The 20,874-nt window shown below is 49.2% G+C and overlaps 1 protein-coding gene across 7 annotated transcripts in view; it reads left to right on the top strand.

Moving 5' to 3' along the window:
• The window catches only part of agap1 (ArfGAP with GTPase domain, ankyrin repeat and PH domain 1), a 148,667-nt gene that overhangs the window by 111,206 nt on the left and 16,587 nt on the right, over nucleotides 1-20,874 (top strand). For all 7 annotated transcript variants that reach the window (XM_035394312.1, XM_035394311.1, XM_035394310.1 and 4 more), the window contains 3 exons: nucleotides 12,418-12,572; nucleotides 14,500-14,590; nucleotides 14,774-14,996. In XM_035394312.1, the coding sequence (XP_035250203.1) occupies nucleotides 12,418-12,572; nucleotides 14,500-14,590; nucleotides 14,774-14,996 (469 nt within the window). The remainder of the gene's footprint in view (nucleotides 1-12,417; nucleotides 12,573-14,499; nucleotides 14,591-14,773; nucleotides 14,997-20,874) is intronic.

The following is a 20,874-nucleotide window of genomic DNA, read 5'->3' as shown; positions in this document are numbered from 1 at the left end:
TGGTCCAATTCCACCTTAAAGCTGGAACATCTTGGTACCCTGTGTCCTGGTCCAGTTCCACCTTAAAGCTGGAACATCATAGTACCCTGTGTCCTGGTCCTGTTCCACCTTAAAGCTGGACACAGCATATTTCTCTGTTTCCTGGTCCTGTTTCTTCTCTGTCAGTGTATGGCAGCTTGAGTTATTGAACCATGGCTTCCTGAATCAGACCTGTGTACCAAGCTCACACTAACCCCCTTTGAAAACCTGAAACGGCAGCCACTGCTGCACACGGTAGGCATGGCCTCCTTCTCTTGGCCTGTCAGGAGAGGCCTTTCCCTGCATCTGTTCTCACGAGCGTAATCTGGAAGTGTGCGTGTCCAGCCGCGGTCCCCGTCCTGGCTTACGACAGTGCTGTGCTGTGCTTTGGTTAAAGTCACTTTTTTGGGTTCTGGGCTCGGTTGCTGTCCTCTGTCTACTTTAGAGATGCACCAAGGTTAGCATAAAGCAGGTTTGGTTTTCCATTGCATTACACACAACCTATATGGTTACTGTAGCTTCTGACGTGTTCCATTAATAAACTGCAATCCACATGACCTCAGTCCACACCTGTTTTTGGTTTGTTTTTGCTTTCTTTCAAAGCGGCCTACACCTTCCATATTTATTCCCTCAGTTGGTATCGTCTAGGCGATGGGAGTGAAACGACGATGTCCCCACACACATCCTGTTCGTAGGTGGGCCAGCCTCGGTAATGCTAGCAAACTGGGCTGTCTCTGGTGTGCTTGGCAGAGACGCTAATAGTTGTAGTATTTAGGCTAGATTGTATAGGCCCAGGTAGCCCCTGGCTTCTTTCTGACCCAACAGATGTTGGCTTCACTTCAAAGTTTCGTGTTCCCGTGCTTAATTACAAAGGTGATTTGTGCTCTTTAACCTCCAGACAGATCTCCAAGGCTGGTTCCCATCCGACTCCCCTTCCCTGCGTTTTTGCTGAATCTCCCCCAGGCACATCTAGCTCTGAAGAGGCCTTTTAATATGTTTTAGTGGCCAGCGTTGTCAGAAGCAGTCTCCTTTGCTTCCATGTGAAGTGTATTTTTTTTCTGTTTCAGCATGACGTGCTCAGATTGTGGTGGTCTTATTGGTTCAGGCTTGTATGTAGATTAACAGAGATTGTCTGATCAGAAACAACGCATGCTTTGTGAGTCTGTACTGAGTCGTGTGCCGGCCTGGCCTGTGGTAAGTGGTTTTGGAGGGTCAGGGTGCTGACCAGACCTGGGTCGAATATGCGTTTGAACCTCTAACTCTTCAGATTCAGTTTCTTATAAAGCGTGCAGTAGTGTGCAGGGCCTCTCCTGGTGTCTGAAGGGTTAAAGTTTTTCAGATAATTGCTTGGCCCAGGTGTGATGACAGCCCTGCCCCCCCCCCCCCCCGGTGGATGAGCAGATAAGGGGAGACGGGTGCAGGGGCGAGGACGGGCTGGTGTCACAGGACAGAGCGGCCCCATTCAGGCCCTTTGTCCTCTCTTATCTGGGCTCAGGAGCCCGTCCGCAGCCCGGCCCGCTGAGCGGGGCCCTGACGGAGCCGGGATGGGGGCGGGCGGAGTTTTAGAGCAGCGTGCCAGAAATCTGGACTGACTGAGGAAACGCGCTTAATGGGAAAATGATTTGTCCTGTGCGAGAAATTGAAATCATTTCCTGCGTTATGTACAAGTGAAGTATATTCACTCCACAAAATAGCCGTTTCATTTTAGTTTTTAGAAACTGCGCTTCATTTTAAATGTATTTATTTTTAATGTGCGTTTAAAAATGGTCGTTGCCATATTTTCTGTTGATAATCATGTCAAAAGAAAAACTTTTGGTCAGTTAGAACCTACTCTTAGAAAAAAATATGAGGAAGTCCCTAACCAAAAAATCTGGGGAAGCACAATCCATCCTTAAAATGTTGGCAGTGCCAGTGCCCCTCAGGTGCGCCCCCGTGTGGCTCTGAAAGCACACTGCGCCTCTCTGAGAGGCAGGCCCCCTGACAGGCCCCCGCGGCCCTGTTCCCTGTGGCTGCTCCGCTGGGTTTCTTTAAGGCTGTGCAGCCGAAGCTCCCGCTGGTCCTGAACGCCCTGGCATCGGTGGTCAGGTGATGGACCGCAGTGCGGTTGTGGTCAGTTTCGCCGAGCCGAGCGACCGTCGGCTTTCCTGACCGCAGTGCGGTTCACACGCACATGCATAATTGATTTTTTATAACAAAGAGAAAGGAGCAGCGAGTTTCGGGAGAGGCCAGGGACCCCTGCTGGCCGTGGTGAGCGGGGCGGACCGTCCCCCGAACCCGCTGGTGATAACCGCACCTCAGCCGTCCCTGGCGACCCAGCCCCTCCCTCCCTCCCTCCCGCACGCGCAGGAAACGGCCCCCGCTCCCTCCCTCCGGCCCTCCGCACGCTTTTGGAAAAGGGTGGGCATTGGCCCACGCTCCCTGGCCGCCGCCGCGCGGGCTGCCATTTGTCAGCGGGGCACTTAAGTGAAATATTATAAATAATCCACAGTATTGAAATCTTTTATCAGCTGTGTCACTTTCATTATTCAATAAGCGATTAGTAACCGTCTCCCAATTTAGCCATTAAGCACTTGTGCGTTGCGCCTGCGATGTGCGTCGCGCCGCGGGGCGGTGAAGTATAAGGCTGTCACCGGCCTGTTATTCATGAGGGCCGGCCCGGCCCAGGTAGAGCCAGCGTACCCCCCCCCCAGCGTACCCCCGCCGGCACACCGCTCCCCCGCCCCTGAGAACCCCCCCCCCCCCCCAGCGAACCCCCGCCGGCACACCGCTCCCCCGCCCCTGACCCCCCCGCCCCACCCCACCCCGCACCGCTCCGTCCGGTGTGTTTAGCTGCCCTTCTCCCCAGCTCTTCTGTCTGAGTAAACCCCGAGAGGAGCAGGATGTTTATCTTCTTTATTGTTTTTTTTTTTTAGGATTCCTTTTTTTGTGGGGTTTTTTATGGGGGTGAGGTTTGCTCAGTATTTTGGTCGGATACCCCCTTCCTTACCCTCCGCTGTTTGTGAAGGTTATATTTGTGTGTGGTTGTTTAGATTCCTGCGCAGAATTACCCAAAGGCAAATTCTTTGCTGAAGACAAAAAAAAATTAAAAGAAAAAAAAAAAGAAGATGAGTCTCTTGAGCTTCAGTGTCCCTCTTTTTGATAATGATCAATTACTAGCTCCGTGTGTGTGTGTGCGTGTGTGTGTGTGTGTGTGCGTGTGCGTGTGCGTGCATGCATGCGTGTGTGTGAATGCGTGTGTGTGTACGTGTGTGTGTGTGTGTGTGTGTGAGTGCATGTGTGTGTCTGTGTGTGTGTGTGTGTGTTCCTGGTCACAGTAGTATTTAGCATACCTTTGTATCTTTGACTTGGGGTCTGAGCCTCAGGAATGCGCACTCTGTAGGTCCTCAGCAGCTGTTCAGCCGGAGCGGGGTGGGGTGTGGGGGTGGGGTGGGGGGGGTGGGGGGGTCTGTAATTAAATGCTACCTGCCCCCCACCACACACAAAAACAAAGACGCTACAGAGCCGCTTCCTTTCTTCCTGCCGTCTGGCTACATGAGCCCCCCCCCCCCCCCCCCCCCCCCCCGCTACGCACGTGCAGATCAATAACGCGCCCCCTCTTCTCTCTCATCTAACGGCGGGCCCAAAGCAAGACACGGCCCTCTGCCCCCCACCACCCACTCAGCCTGTGCCCCCGTCACCCCCAGCCCCCCCCCAGGTGCAGCTCTGTTGATCACAGTTAAACAACTGCAGCTTGGCTGGAGAGCACCTAAGTACCCCTCATTAAATAATTATTATCTTTGACGCGGCTCTTTTTTGGAACCTCGCATCTTTGAAATGCGATAGGGCCCTTTGGCGGAGCGGGGGCGGGGCTGAGCTGTGATGGACAGGTCACCAGCAGCCCTGACCCGGAGGAAGACCAGGGACAGAGTCATTTAATCAAAACGCTGTGTGGCATTAAGGAAAGAGGGAAAGACAAAGACTGTGGAGTCTGCTCTCTCTCTCACACACGCACACACACACACACGCACACACACACACAAAAACATTATTATTATTATTACTATTATTTATCTCAATGTTGAAGTGACCACGCACTAAGAATCTGTGTAAGTGTCCATAAAGCCAGGCTTAAATGCCAGGCTGCTTGGTGATCTTGGAGAAGGTCCACAGGCGCTCTGAGGACACTGAGCGTTTTGCGCTGGGGAGCAGGAAGGGTGCGGGCGCCCCTCTTTACTCCCCTCTGTTTTTGGGCGTGTCAAATGTTCACTGCGGCCCGAGGGCGCCAGGAGCCGGCCGGCCGCTGTGGGCCCGCGAGGTTTCCGCGGAGACGGGCAGGGCAGTGCGCTGTTGTGGAGAGCGCAGAAAGGGTAGCGTTGTGACGCTGGTCTGGGAGCGGGCAGCACAGGCGAGACGCAGGCCGGGGCCCCACAGAGACGCCTGCTCCTGTTCCACAGAAGAAAGAACACATTAAAAGTCCTTATGTCTTAGATCCTATGTTTCCCGTCACTAGACTCTTATTTTGTTTCTAGTCTCGTTCTGTAATCTGCTCTGTATTGTTTATTTGTCATGTTTTTTGGTAGTCATATGACTCCCTCTCTCTCTCTCTCTCTCGCATATGAAAGGAGGAGTATTTGTGCTTTTATGTCTTGACGTGCAGATCTTATCCATGTGATCAGCCTGGCTTCTGTATGCTTGTTGTCGCAGTCACCCGTACTCTGTGGTCACCTTCGGCACGTTCTTGTGAATTTAAAGCTGCATTAACGGGGCGGGTTTATGATTGACCTCTTTTTACCTGCATTTGTCTTTTGTCCTTTCTTTAAGGACAGCAGCTGAGATCACCTCCAGGCACGGCTTGTAAAATAATGGCGTTTCCGTGACAGATTTCTGATGAAGTGCATCCATGTCCATTTAGACCGTTGAAGCAAATGTTCGCTGCAGAGAATGAATATTTTGTGTAACTGCCTGCCTTGTCATGTCATGTCAGTTCCAGAATCCGTCTGGAGTCTGTTTTGCCCAATGAGCACTGACTCTGCTCCCGGGTCTCGATCTGCTCTCTGATTGGCTTCTGCCTTTGCTTTCTTTTGCTGGTTTTGTTTTTCCCACTGCTGCTGACCTAATGTATCTCTGCTTCGGATTTTCTGCAATGGAACCCCTTCCGCCCCCCGCCCCCCAAGTCCCATAATTCCATGGTGCCCTCACTTCCCTGCACTCCTCTTATTGACCCCTTGCCCTCACACCCACCTTTTGGCCCCTGCACCCCCTCTCTGCCCTTTATCTTCTTGCCCCTCCCACCTCTCTTCCCTTGACCCCCCCACTTCTGTCCCTTTGCCCCTCCCACCTCCATCCCCCTAACCCCTCCCATCTGTTGCTTTGGCCATCCCAATGCCCCTTTGCCCCTCCCACCTCTGTCCCCTAACTCCTCCCACCTGTCTTAATGCTTCCTGTGTTTCGCTGCTTTCTGATGTCTGATTTCTGCTTTCTGTCTTTGTTTCCTTTGTCTAATTTTTCATGTTTGTTTTTTTTCCCCCTATTTTTTCTTTCCTGTCCGCGTTTTTTTTTTCTTCTTTCTATTGGTCCCTCTGCTGCCGGGATGCAGCCAAACGTAAAGCGTGGAAACTAAACCGTGTTGGTAGCCTGCGCAGCCTGTACACCAGCAGCACCAACGCCGAAGGTAATGACGGGGCCTGAGGAGGACACGCCCAGCGCGGGGGTGTGTCTCCTCCAGGCAGTGGACAGAGCCCAACGTGTGTGTGGCCCTCTGCGTGTGCCGCGCCCTGCCTACCCCCCCCGCGCGGCCCTGTCTACCCCCCCCACCCCCGCAGCTCTGCCTACCGCCCCCCCCCCCCCCCGTACGGCCCCGCCCTCCCCCCGTGGTCCGGCGGGGATCCTGGCACCGCCGGCCGGGAGCATGCCATCCCTGCGCCAGGGTGTCTGTGGTGTGTCCCTGTACCGTGCTGTGTCCGTGCCCCCCGCAGTACAGACTGTCCCGCACCTCTACGCATCTTCACATTACGCATGAGGGTGAAAGGGGGGTAAATTCACTGGAGCCCCCCAACACTGTTGCCCCCCCCCCCCACACACACACACACACACACACACACACACTCACGCACAAGCATACACACACACGCGCACGCACGTACACACACGCGCGCATACACACACACACACATGCGCGTGCGCACGTACACAACTCTGCTGCTAACCAACACCCCGTGTTTTTTCCCCCTTATTTACTCTTTCAGTATAAATATATATTTCTTTTTTTTTAAGGTGTGAGCAATCCATGTAATATTTTCCAGGTTATTAACGTTGCAAAAGGGTGCGAATAATATCGCGAGTAATGACCTGTGTCACAAAGCAATACTGTGTGCTCTGACATTTAAGTACAGTCTTTTAATTTGTGTTTCCTGGCTTCGCCCCCCCTACCACCTCCGCCCCCCCCCCCCGCCCCGCCGTCCTGGCCCCCCAGCCGTCTCCTCGTCTTCCCGGGCCCCGCGTTTCGCCGTGCCCCCCTCTGTCGGCGGTCCTGGCTGCGGCCCCCGCCCGCCTGCATGTGCCACCTTGCTTGTAAATGGTGTGTGTTGTTTGCCGTTAAAGGTTGCCTGTGTCAGAGTTCACAAATTGCCTTACCACGCCTCCCTGCATTCCGGGGCTGTGGCTCGGAGCTGCGAGCATCGCTGTGATGATTAGAATAACTGCTCGCTTGTTTCTGCTGCGAGGGGCTTGTGTGCGTGTGCGTGTGTGTGTGTGTGTGTGTGTGTGTGTGAGAGAGAGAGAGTGAGTGTGTGTGTGAGAGAGAGAGAGAGAGAGAGAGAGAGTGAGTGAGTGAGTGTGTGTGAGAGTGAGTGAGTGACTGACTGACTGACTGAGTGTGTATGTATGTCTGTAGGCAGACGTGTGTGTGTGTGTGTGCGTGCGTGTGTGTGTGTGAGAGAGAGTGAGTGTGTGTGGGAGTGAGTGACTGACTGAGTGACTGAGTGACTGACTGACTGACTGACTGACTGACTGACTGACTGTATGTATGTATAGCCGCGTTTCCACCAAAATTACCCGGAACTTTCAGTCCCAGGAACTACTTTACCAGGAACTAAAAGGTTCCTTCAGCCAATGGTTGTCTGCGTTTCCACCGGGGTCTAAAGTACCGCGAAGATTAGGCAAATTAGCCCACTGGCGTTGTCGTCGGTCCATCTGTCATATGATTTCTTCTGTAACCCCATACTACCACCGAAGTAGCCTACATTATTTTCTAATAACCGGGACAGCCCGGAGGGGTTTATTCCACTTATATACAACGGGTTACCAACAATGACTATATATGGTTACTTTTGTATTTATTGATTTTCATATATCCTCTCAAACACATTCATTAACAGCAGAAAACATGCACACGTTGTAAACAATTTGCTGTTTTATTACTTTCTCGTCGTCAATTCCATATAGGCTAATCGCAAAATGACAAGAATAGAACGAAAACTCGGACTTGCGTGAAAATGTAAATTAGTAGTGGTACAGCCACCGTTTGCTTTCCTTCGAAGTTAGGCTACTGCTAGCCGAGCAGCGAAGTGTGCCCTCCAGATGCGAACCATGCACCATAAATGAGTCCATAGTCTTCCTGGTCTTTTCGTGGAATTGAAAAATGGCAGTAAAATTGAGTAAAATTACGGCAGTCTGAAAAAGCTAAAGGGAAGATTACTAGAATTAACCTGTTATTTTACCCGGATAAAAAGTGCGGAAGGTGATTTCCAGTTTGCTTGTACTGTATCACCAATGTTAATTATGCAGAACTACCGCATACCTCACATAACTGTATCAAACATTTCGAGTCAATTACAACGGGCTAACAAAGAAAATCCGGAAGAAAATATTCAGCAACCGAATTAATCCGTTTGAATGTTTTGGTAGCCTACGTAATATGCTGTCCCAGCACGAATGCTTAGCATTTTATAAAACGAATACTAAAGCAAGAAAAGAACTGAAGAGCACACGTTATAATTCCAAGACGTTGACAGGCTATAACCAAAAGTAGGCTACTGCGCCGCTTAACATACAAGTTTGATTTGAAGTTATTATGAAAATAAATTGGTTTGCCGCTGCATATTTTCAAACATGGCGGGTAATGGCGGAAAATAAATACAACACAAATGCTACGAGTACTCGACCAATCAGAAATGTCCAGCGCTGCAAGCTCCACCCAAAAGGTTCCTGTACTTTCGGAAAGTACTACCCCCCGAGCAGGAACGTTTTGGGGGGTAAAACAAAGCCCCCAGAACTAATTTTAGACCCTAGTTCCTGCGGTGGAAACGCACTGAGTTCCTCAAAAGGTTCCTAGTTCCGGGGTATAGTTCCTGCGGTGGAAACGCGGCTTATGTCTGTAGGCAGTCGTGTGTGCGTGCGCGTGCATGCGTGTGTGTGTTGTAACACATTCGTGTGCGCTCTCGTGTCTCCGTGTCTCCGGGGTCTTTGTGTTTCTCTCACACAGAGGTGCCAGCGGGGCTGTAGGCTCATCGCTGCCGCAGATAACCCGCTCTCTGCCGCCGCGCCTTTTAGCGTCGCCGGCGCGTTACCGCCACCCCCGCCGCGGCCCTGTGAGGGACGGGACGGGGCCGCGAGCCTGGGGGCCCCGAGCCTGGGGGCCGCGACCGAGGCCACGCGGGCGTCTCAGCCGCCAGAGCCCGTCACGTCTGGCGGGGCAGCGCTTTAATAGGCACGACATTTCGGGGACGGAGGCAGCAAATGGAGGGGGTCACACAATTGCACAGGCTAATGCCCTTTCGTTTTTATTTTTACATTCATTAATGGACTGCAGGGGTGGGGAGGGGGGGGGTTAATTTATGCCTCTCTTCCGCGGCTTTCTGGATTGTTGGTTTCCGTAATTGTCAAACAATCACCCTCTCCCCAAAAAGAGGGAGAATTTAATTATGATGAGAACATTGTTCCTGACCCCAGAGGGATCGTCAGCGCAGAAAGGGTGGGCCCAATCTGAAGACGGGGCGGTCCAGCGCCCACGCAAGCCCACAGACCCCAAAACGTATTCGGGGGTTGGGGGGGGTGGGGGGGGAGCTGGGTAACGACACGTGCGGTACCGTCGGCTGTTCCCTCGCTTCCTCACCGGTGTTTGTTTATTAGAGGGAAGGATCCACGGTTTCGCTACAGGGCTAGTTTTAATGTTCCCTCTTAACAGCTCAGGAAACCCCAGATCCACTTATTCTAGTTTGTTACTGATGGATGAGATGCTTTGGATGAGGCACTTTGGATCACTTTATTAATAAAATACTCTTATGCTAAGACTAGTATTTTTTCAGAATGATTTTTTTTTTTTTTTTTTTTTTTTTTTTTTTTTCTGGCTCTTTTAGCTTGGCAACCAGGATTAAGGATAGTGTGCGGTATGTCTTGGTACTGGCCAAATGTCTGTATGTTTTCTGCATTTCTGATTTCCGTAATAGTGCAAAAAACTACACTACATCTTTGCACATGGCCTCCAAATTTTGCTGTACGAGCATGCTTTTGAAAACAGGGCTATTTTAATCATGGAACAACCCACAGAATACCCCCTGCTGTTCAAAGCATTATTGAACAGATATCAGAATTGTTTTTCATTCATTTATTTATTTATCTGCTTGATAAATCAGATCTTATCTAGATTTAAAAGGCCGTCTGAACAGAATATATCAAATATCTGTCATAGGAGCAACAAGAATCATTTCAAATAAACAGCCAGTCAATACAGCATCAAATAAATAGAAAACTGCTCAAATATTAGAATGCATCAGAACCTGAAGTATGCACTTGTGTCAGCTGCTCTGGATACGTAAGACCATCTGATAAATGTAATGCAATGCGTAATCTTGGTGCAGCTTTCATAAAAGCAACATTTCAGCATCTAGCTAACGTACTGATCTATAAGATCCTGTTATCATGAATAATATGGAGCTCCTGCATACTATTTGGAATGAAGTTTTTAAAGCTTTAATATAATTTTAGTTCTTCACTTTTGTAGGATGTGTGTGTGGCAAAATTCTCTGTTTTCCCATATAACAAAATGCATGTGTTAAATTGTGCTTGGAAATAGGGCCTGGAATATTCTTAAAAGTGCGAACTGCATGTAATTGTGTAATTAGGCTGCACTGTGACATTGAATGCGATCTCTCTGTGTTATCAGGTTATGTTTGAAGCATTATTTTTCTTAGGAAGGCTTCTAGATTCTCGCAATTGATTTCACCTCCTCTAGGTGTTCGGTTATGGGCTTTGTTTCCACCTGGTGTTTGCAAAAGAGAGGAGATGCTTAACTGGCTTAGCTTGTGGAAGTAACAGCCTTTAGGTGCGGTTTTACATGAGTGCTAAACGGAGAGAAGGAGAGGCGGAGCGATTATGACAGTGTGCTTTCTGACAGGCCACGCATGATTGACCTGCACTATCACCGTCTTATCGCATTTATTCAAACGTCTTTCACTGGCATTATTTAGCGCAGGCGAATACAAAATCCATTTCATGTAAAATGTGAGCGTACAATCTCAGGTAAAGAAGGCATCCAATGAGTTCTTTGTTTTTTGCTATCAATTATGACTTATGTTAAGCCTATACAATAAAAAAATCAACAACCTAGTGATTACAGACGCCAATCCAAATGTCTCCTTATAAAACAAATTGTATTTTCTGAGGTTTATGTTTGAGGTAGATTGGCAGTATTGATTTGTGTGTCTTATAAGGGTGTGTATTAAATGGGATTATTGTTAAGTGTGTGCAGCATGTAAATGAGACACCGTGTACTTGAAACGTCGAGTCTGAAATGCCGTGTACTTGAGGCGGTGTTGTGCGCGTGACATACGGCATGCGTGATGTGGCGTGCGTGTGAAATGGTGCGTGCTGTCTGCGTGTCTGAAACGGGATGTGCTAGTGCAGTCTTAACCTGCATTAAACTACGTCTGTTTTCCTTAATGCTCCCAAACTCTTATTATAATGTAGGGTTTGTCATCTTTGTGAATGTCCTGTTTTCGTGATTTTTTGGGTAAAGATCAGAAACTTAATGGAGACCAATGGTGTGATATTTGGTTTGGGTGAAGTTCACCAGTTGCACTTGCATCCATGGAGACTACACACTACCTTTGTGTGTGTGTGTGTGTGTGTGTGTGTGTGTTTGGGGGGGGGGGGGGGGGCTCAGCTCAGCCCGTTCAGGGTGAAAGCATCAGTGCACTTACCGTCCTGCGGTGGAATTTCGGTGCTCTGTCCTGGGACGGGGCTCTATGGGGGACTGCACCCGTGGGCATCACTGGGACGGGGGCGTCTGAGACAGTTAGGGTGTCACTGAGGCGGGGGTTTGAGGTCAAAGTGCTTGCTGCAGGGTTGAGGTTTTGAATGCTGGTGAAGTCACAGGGACGCACCCAAAAAAAGGAAGCCTTTCCAGCGCCCCGCCAGCCTGATCAGGGGAGGAGGGGCGGTACGTTGGGGGCCTGGCCGCTATCTCGTCGATGGGAGGGCGTTTCCGCGACGATGTCTCTCCCTGTTTGGTGGAATTGTACACGGAGCTGGGCGGGTGTCGGATGTGGTTCCCCCCGACGATCGTGTTTTTGGGGACCCTTTGAACCCACCCGTACCCCTAAAGCCTGAACCCCCATCCCAAACACAATGCCTCATCAGTACAACCATGTCCAGAGCCATCTGTGTGCTCCCGGCTGTCCCACCCCCCACCCCCATCCCCCCCCCGTTTTCTCTTTTGTTGTTAACAGTTTCCAAATGTGCACCCCCCTCCCTCCCTTCCTAGTGCCCCGAGTCCTGCTTTTGACTGTGTTTTGGGGAAGCTGGCCTAATGCTTCGCTTAATTGTCTCCTGATTAGCCCATTAACCCATTTTGAAGTTGGATCCATATGTCACCTTGGAGGGCAGCCCCGATTGTACTGACTGACCTTTTCGGCGGCTGCTGTCAGTCCCCCAGTGGCCCCTCTGTGTGGGGGGGCCGCAGGGTGATTCGGCCCGTAATTATCAGGACGTCCTGCTTAGGGCCAGCCAGGAGGGGCTCTGCCATGTGTGTCCTGCAGTAGACCGGTCTCTGTGTAGCCTGGGTTTCTACAGGATGTGATGTCACAGGAAGCCAGAGGCTGAGGGACGGATCATTGGGTCTGCTGGAGAAGAGAGGCCCTTGACTGCGGCAGCACGCACTGTGCGTTTAGCTTACTGACCTGGGTTGTCTTTGGCACCATAGCCTGTATGGATTTGATGGCTGACATTTCTCTTATTTTCACTTCATACTGCTAGCAAAGGTCTTTCTGCCGGTATTCAAACCTGAGACCTCCCGCTCGGTGTTGCTTGGTGGTCTCAGGAACTTGCAGTCGCTGTGTGTGTTTGATCGAGTTGTTGGGGGGTTTTTTGGGCTGACCTGGCGGCCCACTGTGAGTCACTCATCCTTCGCCCCCTCCCTTCCAGAGCAAGAGGAGAACTTTGAGTTCATCATCGTGTCCCTGACGGGCCAGACGTGGCACTTTGAGGCGACGTCGTATGAAGAGCGGGACGCCTGGGTGCAGGCCATCGAGAGCCAGATCCTGGCCAGCTTACAGTCCTGCGAGAGCAGCAAGAACAAGGTAAGGCCACCGGTGTGACTGTGTTAATATAAAAACACTGTAGAGCATACATCTATACTGACAATAGTTTACAACGTATATTTATATATATATTTGTGTGTGTAAACACAAGCACAAACGCATGCAATATAAAACATACCGCTGTATGTAAAGCGCTCTCTGCAGTGTACAGTAGGCATTATTCATGCAAAACGGATCACGATTCACCACATTCAACTATATACAATACGCAGTGAAATACATGGGCTACATCTATCAAATACCACACGCACACTGTAATATATAATTCTTTTATATGTACAATACGTGTTTTGTATATAAAGACATGTGTTCTGTGTTGATATATATTGCATATTCCAATGCGTGCAATATGCTATACATATCTTTATATGCAAAACATACATCACAATGAAAAGAACTGATATGAATATGCAGCATAAATTACAATGAAATGTAAAACATTCATTAATATCAGTAATGTACATTGCAGTATGCAACATTTATGTACTGCTATATGATGCACATACCAGTATATAGTGTACTGAGTGTATCCTCGTACGGTGTGTGACATGCAGCACATTGATAGGGTTGATGGTTCTGAATGGGGTATAAGCAGATGGATGAAGGTACAGACCTCTCTGAGCTTTGGGCTTGCATGTGCAGACTGCTCCATCACACTGCTCGCGCAGTACGGCTACCTAGCGTCAGCAGCCTAGCGTCAGCAGCCTAGCGTCAGCCCTCCTCAGTCTTCCGCCCCAGCGGAGAGGGACTTCTCCTTTCCTCCTGCTCAAATTCTTCAAACCGTACGGGAGTCTGAGGGCACCCCTCTCCACCCACCCCCCCCTCTTACTATTCCAACCCTCCATTATAATTACAAATGGCAATTATTGTAACTCAAATATACCCTGAGTGCATCCCCCCCCCCCACCCCCCCAGACCCCGTCTGTTCCCCAGCCCCAGCCGCTGTGCTGGATGTGTGTTTATGCCCCAGGGCGGGAGGCATTGTGCTTTTAAATACCTTTCTGATTTACTGTGGACCTTGTTTTTTTGTCGTTTTCCTTCTTTTTTTTCCATTTAGTTTTTCTTCTTTTTTTGGGGGGGTGGTGGGGGGGGGGGTTGTTTCGAAGCATATTTTTCTGACGGTACAGCGCTGGCTGGCGTCATCGTGGCCGTCTGGTGGACCCGATGTGCCACGGTATTGGGCGGTCTCTGACGCCTGCTGTGAAAAGAAGCGCAGTTTGAGCCCTTGTGCTGATTATTAACACGGCCCTGGTGCGTGTGCTGCAGTCCCATTTAAACCACTGTGGGTTGCATGGCACCAGGGACAGGTCTGTGAAAGGATGTTGTATGTGTACTGTCAGAGGAGCAATCTTAGAATTCACAGCATGCGTCACTTTTTGTTGTGACTAGTCGTGCGTTATCTCACCTGGTGACACTGATCTCCGCTTCACTGATCTTTAAGTGATGTGGATTATCTCGTCATCTCCCCTGTTTCAGGCAAGCTAGATGATATAAGGATCAGTGGATCTGGTTCAGTGGAACTGACCTTACAGTGGAAAGTGTATCTTTAGTTTGTTGTTGTTCTTTGTGACTGTAATATGATCTGTGAAGGTCAGAACCCTTTGTTTTGGTTCTTCTGAGAGTTCCTACCCCATGGTGGTGGGTAACACATGCATTTTACTTGTGTGTCACCTCATTTTTATACCCCAGTGAAACAGGAAACCAAGGGAGACCTCAATACAGTTCCATAAGATCAAAACCTAGCAGAAGTACCATTTTAATGCAGTTTATTTATTTATTTATTTGAACTCTGATTTGGGGGGTGTCTCCAGCGCACTGGCTGAGCACTGAGGACTGGGAGATCATTAGAGAGGGGCGGGGTCTCAGACCGGGCGTGACCCGATCGCTGCGTTTGTGCCCTTTGCAGTCACGGCTCCCCAGCCAGACGGAGGCCATCGCTCTCCAGTCCATCAGGAACCTGAGAGGGAACTCCCACTGCGTCGACTGCGAGGCCCAGAGTGAGTGCAGCTCAGCAAGCGTCCCTGCCTCTCTCTCTCTCTCTCTCTTTCTCTTTCACTCTCTCCCTCTTTCTCTCTCTCTCTGTCTTTCACTTATAAACGACAAGAATAGTTCAAAATTTCCATATAGTCTATTATTTTTTGGATGATGTCGACGTGATTGGCTGGTTCTTTCCTCCTCAGATCCTGATTGGGCCAGCCTGAACCTGGGCGCCCTGATCTGCATCGAGTGCTCGGGGATCCACCGGAACCTGGGGACGCACCTGTCGCGCGTGCGCTCGCTGGACCTGGACGAGTGGCCCCTGGAGCTCATCAAGGTCATGTCCTCCATCGGCAACGAGCTGGCCAACAGCGTGTGGGAGGCCAACGCCCAAGGCCGCATCAAGCCAGCGCCTGACAGCAGCAGGTAGGGGGCGCCAAAGCTGCCTTTCGTGTGTGCTGTGTGTCTTTACAAGGGGATGGTCAAACTGGTCATCAGTAGTGACCGCGGATGGTAGTCTTTATCAGCTGGCGGTGGAGGCAGTCATCAGTAGTGCCTGCCAATGGTAGTCTTTACAAGGGGATGGTCAAACTGGTCATCAGTAGTGATTGGGGATGGTAGTCCTTTTCAGGTGGCGGTGGAGGCAGTCGTCAGTAGTGATGGGGGATGGTGGTCTTTATCAGGTGGTGTTGGAGGCAGACGTCAGTAGTGATGGGGGATGGTAGTCTTTATCAGGTGGAGGCAGACGTCAGTAGTGATGGGGGATGGTGGTCTTTATCAGGTGTTGTTGGAGGCAGACGTCAGTAGTGATGGGGGATGGTGGTCTTTATCAGGTGGTGTTGGAGGCAGACGTCAGTAGTGATGGGGGATGGTGGTCTTTATCAGGTGGTGTTGGAGGCAGACGTCAGTAGTGATGGGGGATGGTAGTCTTTATCAGGTGGAGGCAGACGTCAGTAGTGATGGGGGATGGTGGTCTTTATCAGGTGGTGTTGGAGGCAGACGTCAGTAGTGATGGGGGATGGTGGTCTTTATCAGGTGGTGTTGGAGGCAGACGTCAGTAGTGATGGGGGATGGTAGTCTTTATCAGGTGGCGGTGGAGGCAGTCGTCAGTAGTGATTGGGGATGGTTGTCTTTGTGAGCGGTCAGTGGATAACCGGGGGTCAGTAGTCCTCAATGCCGCAGCTTGAGCCCTGATATCTGCCGTCTCCCCACAGTAATTATCGGCCCTTTTTGTCCCAGCCCCACCAGCCATCATAACAAATTAGACCTGACTGGTGCTCACATGAATATCGACTACCCATTTCACACTTGTATCATTAGTCACCGAAAGCACCTTTTAATTACTCCCACCACAACAAAAATCTTTCCGTATAGATCTGCCATTTTTTCCCCCTGAACCCTCTTGTCAATTCACTAATGCATTTATAGTTCCCCGTGTACCTATTAATTTATATATATTTGGAGTCATGTAGCTCCTTTAGCAAGAGAGGAGCGATTAGAGAGGGGTCAATATTATCTCAATTAACCTGAGACTCCTGTCAGTGCTTTTCACTGATTTCACTAATTACTATCAATAGCACTTACACCTCTGTTCATTCAGTTTCCTCACAATCTCCCACCAGCTCCAATCCATGTGTAATTTTTGCTAGCGCTAACTCTACGAGCTTGCTTTAAAAACAGGAGGAAATTCTGCAGATTAAGCTGTAATCGAGGCTGTTTGCTAAGCCATGAGCACTCTTGCGTGCCTCAATGTAAGCAGTTTTAATGTGTCTAATTTGTTATTATTTTTAATTGTATAAAAGGTAGAATGTTAGTTGTGCTTTTTGTGCCTTTGTATGGGGTTCCTGAGTGGCTCGGTGGTTAAATGCGCTCACCGCTAACCGCTAGCGCAGGCTGAGGCCTGTAGTCAGGCTGGGCTTTGTGGCCACAGTGGCCAGACTCAGTTGGCTTAGTCTGCAAGGGGCAGATTAAGAGTAGGTGTAGGAGTTCCCATGGTTATCACTAATTTAGCTCTTCCCAGTGATACGCCAGGCATCCACAGGCTAAATGTTGGTAATTCAGTTGTAGATTAGCAGTATGCCAAAAATGCAATTTCTAAAATTTTGTTTAAAGATGAATAAGTGTTTCCCTTTCATTTCTTCTGCAGTGGTGCCTCTAATGGTGGGGGGGGGGGGGGGTCTGGAGGCCAGATTTTAAGTTTAGGAGAGCTCATTTCATGCATATCTGACTTTTGACTTAGCCTTCACATTTCTGACAGTCAAAGCCTACCGAGCTCAATCTCTATAGGTCTAACATTAATAAACTCAAATTGTAAATAATAAGTTGATTATGCATCTACTTTCTTTATATTTAATAAAGGCAAACAGTTAATCACCAAAAGCATTCTCAATTATCCTTGTCAGGTTGCTAATTATATCCAAGATCAAATCTGGAATGGGCATTAGATTAGCTAGCTAGCTTTCTAGCTAATGATAGTTGGCTTAATTTAGCTAGTTTGGCTGATGTTACTTTGTAGCTAGCTAGCAGTGTATCCAAGATGGGAATTGATTGGTGATGACCCTGATTTAGTATTGGGGACGTTAACCAATGGCTGTATTTAAGTTATTATTGTTTTTCCATAAATTATCAGTGAGGTAAAATATTAATCAAAACTAGAAAATCACTTTCTTTGTGAGTGTACTCCTGCTTTCTTCAGAATATTTCACACTATACACGCTATAGTTTTAGACGAGGGTCAGGTGCATATTTGCACCCCTTCTGATTTCTGGAGCAACAGGACACCACTGTTTTTTAATGGTTTGGGAAACCCTGAGTTCAATAAAAGGAAGAGGAACCAGAACGTATTTACTGTAGGAGATGCAAATGAGCTCAGGGCACTTCAAGATTAAGTACAAGGCCTGTCGTCAACGACTTCAAAATGGCATCGTAAAACTTCTCAGCATATTAATATCAGCAATTAAGATTTTAAACATTAAAACATTCATCTCCCAAAAAAAACCCAACCAGTTTTGCCAGTTGCAAAGAATAACCCCATCTGCTTGGCAGACATGGCGTAAATGTAAATGATATCTGTTTATGTAATTTAAGACTTTGTACAGAAAGCCAAACCTTATCCTGTCTGTGTTCATTTTACTCAATTAACGATACACAGGGAGAAATACAGTGAGTGGGAGATTTTTCTCCAGCCTTGTTTGATTATTTGTGATTTTTTATGGTAGCTGTGAGTTTCACACCCCCAGGGGGATATTGGAATATTGGAAATTCTGTAGATGTCACACGTTCGACCGCATTGTTACCGACGCATGTGTTGCGTACGCATTCACATACGATTTCTGACCGAAGGTTTTCCGTTTAGGATTTGTTTTGGGCCCGAGTTTAATGTTTCCTTTGCTTTATATCTTATTTTATTTGCGTTTTTGTCGCTATTAGGGTTTTTCTGAAGGGCTGTGTGCTGGCTAAATGCCTGAATGGCGAGAGCCTGAAGAATGTGCCAGGTATTGTGTCCTATACCGGCGGCAGATAAATTAAAAACCCACCCTCGCGGTCTCTCCAGTGAGTAATAGAGGCAGAAATTTCATTTTGCAAGTGGCTGGTTTAATGATCCAAAGGGTAATTAATGGCCTGATTATCTTAATGTTAAATATGGCCAGCAGCAATTATACTGACCTCCCGCCTGTCAAGGTCTGGGCCACTCTCGCCTTTCAATTAAGTCCTGTTTGGGGGGGTGGGTGGTGTTCAGAGAAGGGGGGTGAGGGGGGAGAGGGGGGGTACGGGGACGCTGGAGGAGTGCGGCCGTCAGTGTCGAAATCCCCCAGTTTTTCCCTCCTCTTCCCTGTTTTGGGTTCCCATCGAAGGAAAGGGAGGAATTGACTTTCAGTAAAGTCTGCGATGTGAATCTCCACTCAAGAGGAAAAATACAAGATTCACTTTCTTTTTGTGTGTGTGTGTGCGCTTGTGTTTGTGTGCATGTGTGTTTCTGTACATGTGTGCATATGTGTGTGTTTGTATGGGTGCATGTGTGCGTGTGTGTTTTTGGGTGCATGTGTGCATGGATGTGTGTGCATATGTGTGCGTGTGTGTTGTCCTCTTTTGTCAGATCTCCTGCTGTGCCTGTTGTTCCACATGTAGGGTGTTTTCCCAGTACGGCTGTGTCTTTCGCTGAGCCGTTCGCTCCTAGAGTGCTATCACACTGTTGTCGGCTAGTGGAGGTGCAACTGTGGAGCGAAGTGTTTTGTGTTTGGAAGAGGGATTTTAATATGCATGTAGGCTAATCCATTCAGCTATCTTTCTGTGTGTGTGTGTGTGTGTGTGTGTGTGTGTGTGTGTGTGTGTGTGTGTGTGTGTGTGTGTGTGTTTGGTTGTGTGTGTGTATGGCTTTGAAAATGAGATTCCCCTATTGAGAGCTTTGAGATCCTGTGATGAAAAGCACTGTAGAAATTAGAAATACAGCGCATTGTTCATTACTAATAATTACAGGGCCCTCTTTGCTGCTGTCTATTTTATGCTCAGTAGGCAGTGTCTTACTCAAGGCAGGACTCCACTTGGGATTGAATCCTACGACCTCCCGACTACAGATAGAGTTCTCCCAGTTGGGCACATAATGGCGGTTTCAGACATTGGCTTGTTAATGCACACAGGGGAACGGCCGGGACAATCGCTGAATGTGGCGTAAAATGGCCGCATTAACCTTTTGCGGCCTGTGGTGTGGAAAAGCTCTCTCCTGGAAACCCGGGGGTGAAGCACATGAGGACGCAATTAAAAGCCCATCGCCGCGGGCCTGGGGGTGCGGGGGGTGCGGGGGGGTTTGGGGGGGGGGGGGGCGCGTCGCGTCTGGGCACGAGCTGCGCTGACCTGCTCTCATGGATGTGCAGTCGAGCCCCACGTGCTCCTGGCGGGCCGTCGCCCCGACGATGCCCCAGCCTTCCCGTGGCAGCGTGTTTGCTTTAATTATGGGATGCGCGGCGGACGCCGGTGTCCGGGAGCCCCGCCTCTTTGACAGCCCAGATTAACAGGCCTGACTGTGCGGGAGTGACACGCCTGCTAATAGAGCCTGCTGGTGAGTTACTGTGGAGCGCGCACACACACACACAACACACACACACACACACACACACATCACACACACACACACACACACACACACACACACACACACAAACACACTCATCAGACCACTGTGCTTCTCCCCCAGAATCTCCCTTATTTCTCTGTATTTCCCCCATCTTGTGCTCTGGTTTCATAGAGCTTTTTAAGAGTGTCTGGCCTGTTTACCTCCACAGATGAAAGGTGGACCCTCTGCTCTTAATTAGCTGAGCGTCAGAAAGGTGTAGACGGTGCGTCAGAAAGGTGTAGACGGTGCGTCAGGAAGGTGTAGACGGTGTGTCAGAAAGGTGTAGACGGTGCGTCAGAAAGGTGTAGACGGTGTGTCAGAAAGGTGTAGACGGTGCGTCAGAAAGGTGTAGACGCTGGGGTCCGAAACCGTTTCTTCACAGCACAGTGTCGCTAATTTTTCGCTGTCAGAAGGAGGTGCTGAGTCACCGCCTGACGTTCCCTCGTCGTCTGCAGGTCCTTTGAGGGCAGAACTGCTGGCTTTCCTCCAAGGGTTCAGTGCCAAGCCTCTTATGACTACATATCGCTTTAATAAGCGTGACATAAGCCTTCATGAGCACTCCTGGCCACGGGTCGCCTCATTTTTCATGTTAATGTCGCCTATGATACACATGCCGAGGGTTCAGTAAGTAGTGACAGGGTTTGTCAGTTGGCACAGCTATTTGTGGCTTGTCCCTTTATGTGTTATACTCATGAGCACATTTGTGTAATTACTTTTAAAGACCTTATTAGTGGAATTCACACTGATTACCGCTACAGGAATTAAAACCTTACTGTACGTGGACTGTTTTTTTTTTTTTTTTTTTAAGTTGACATTTTTTCAACATTTCCTATTCTTGCTAATATAGGTTTGAGTTCAAAATGAATTTCCTCTGCACAGTTGAGAATTCTATACATTTCAATATTCCGTCTCCTATACCACTGTGGGTAAATTGGAATGGCTTCCATTCTGTAGTGATGCCACCAGATCCCTCCCTGAGCTCCATTGGCTGGAGGGAAAAAGGGGGTGGAGCTTTGCTGGGACTCACACGAAGACATAAAGCCCCTCCCGTTCCAAAATTTCTTGTAATTTGTCCCCTTTTGGGGTGGGGGTGGGGGGTCGGGATGGGCGGTGGGGGCTCTACCTCTCGTTTCCGGCCCGGGCAAGCCGGGAATCCTGGGAAGGCTGCGGGAGCGGGGGAGAGAGAGGGTGACA

This window comes from Anguilla anguilla, chromosome 15 (assembly GCF_013347855.1).
Source record: "Anguilla anguilla isolate fAngAng1 chromosome 15, fAngAng1.pri, whole genome shotgun sequence".
In the NCBI taxonomy this organism is placed as follows: Eukaryota; Metazoa; Chordata; class Actinopteri; order Anguilliformes; family Anguillidae; genus Anguilla; species Anguilla anguilla.
Note: the sequence above shows the minus strand (reverse complement) of the source record. Positions and strands in the feature narration are given on the sequence as shown.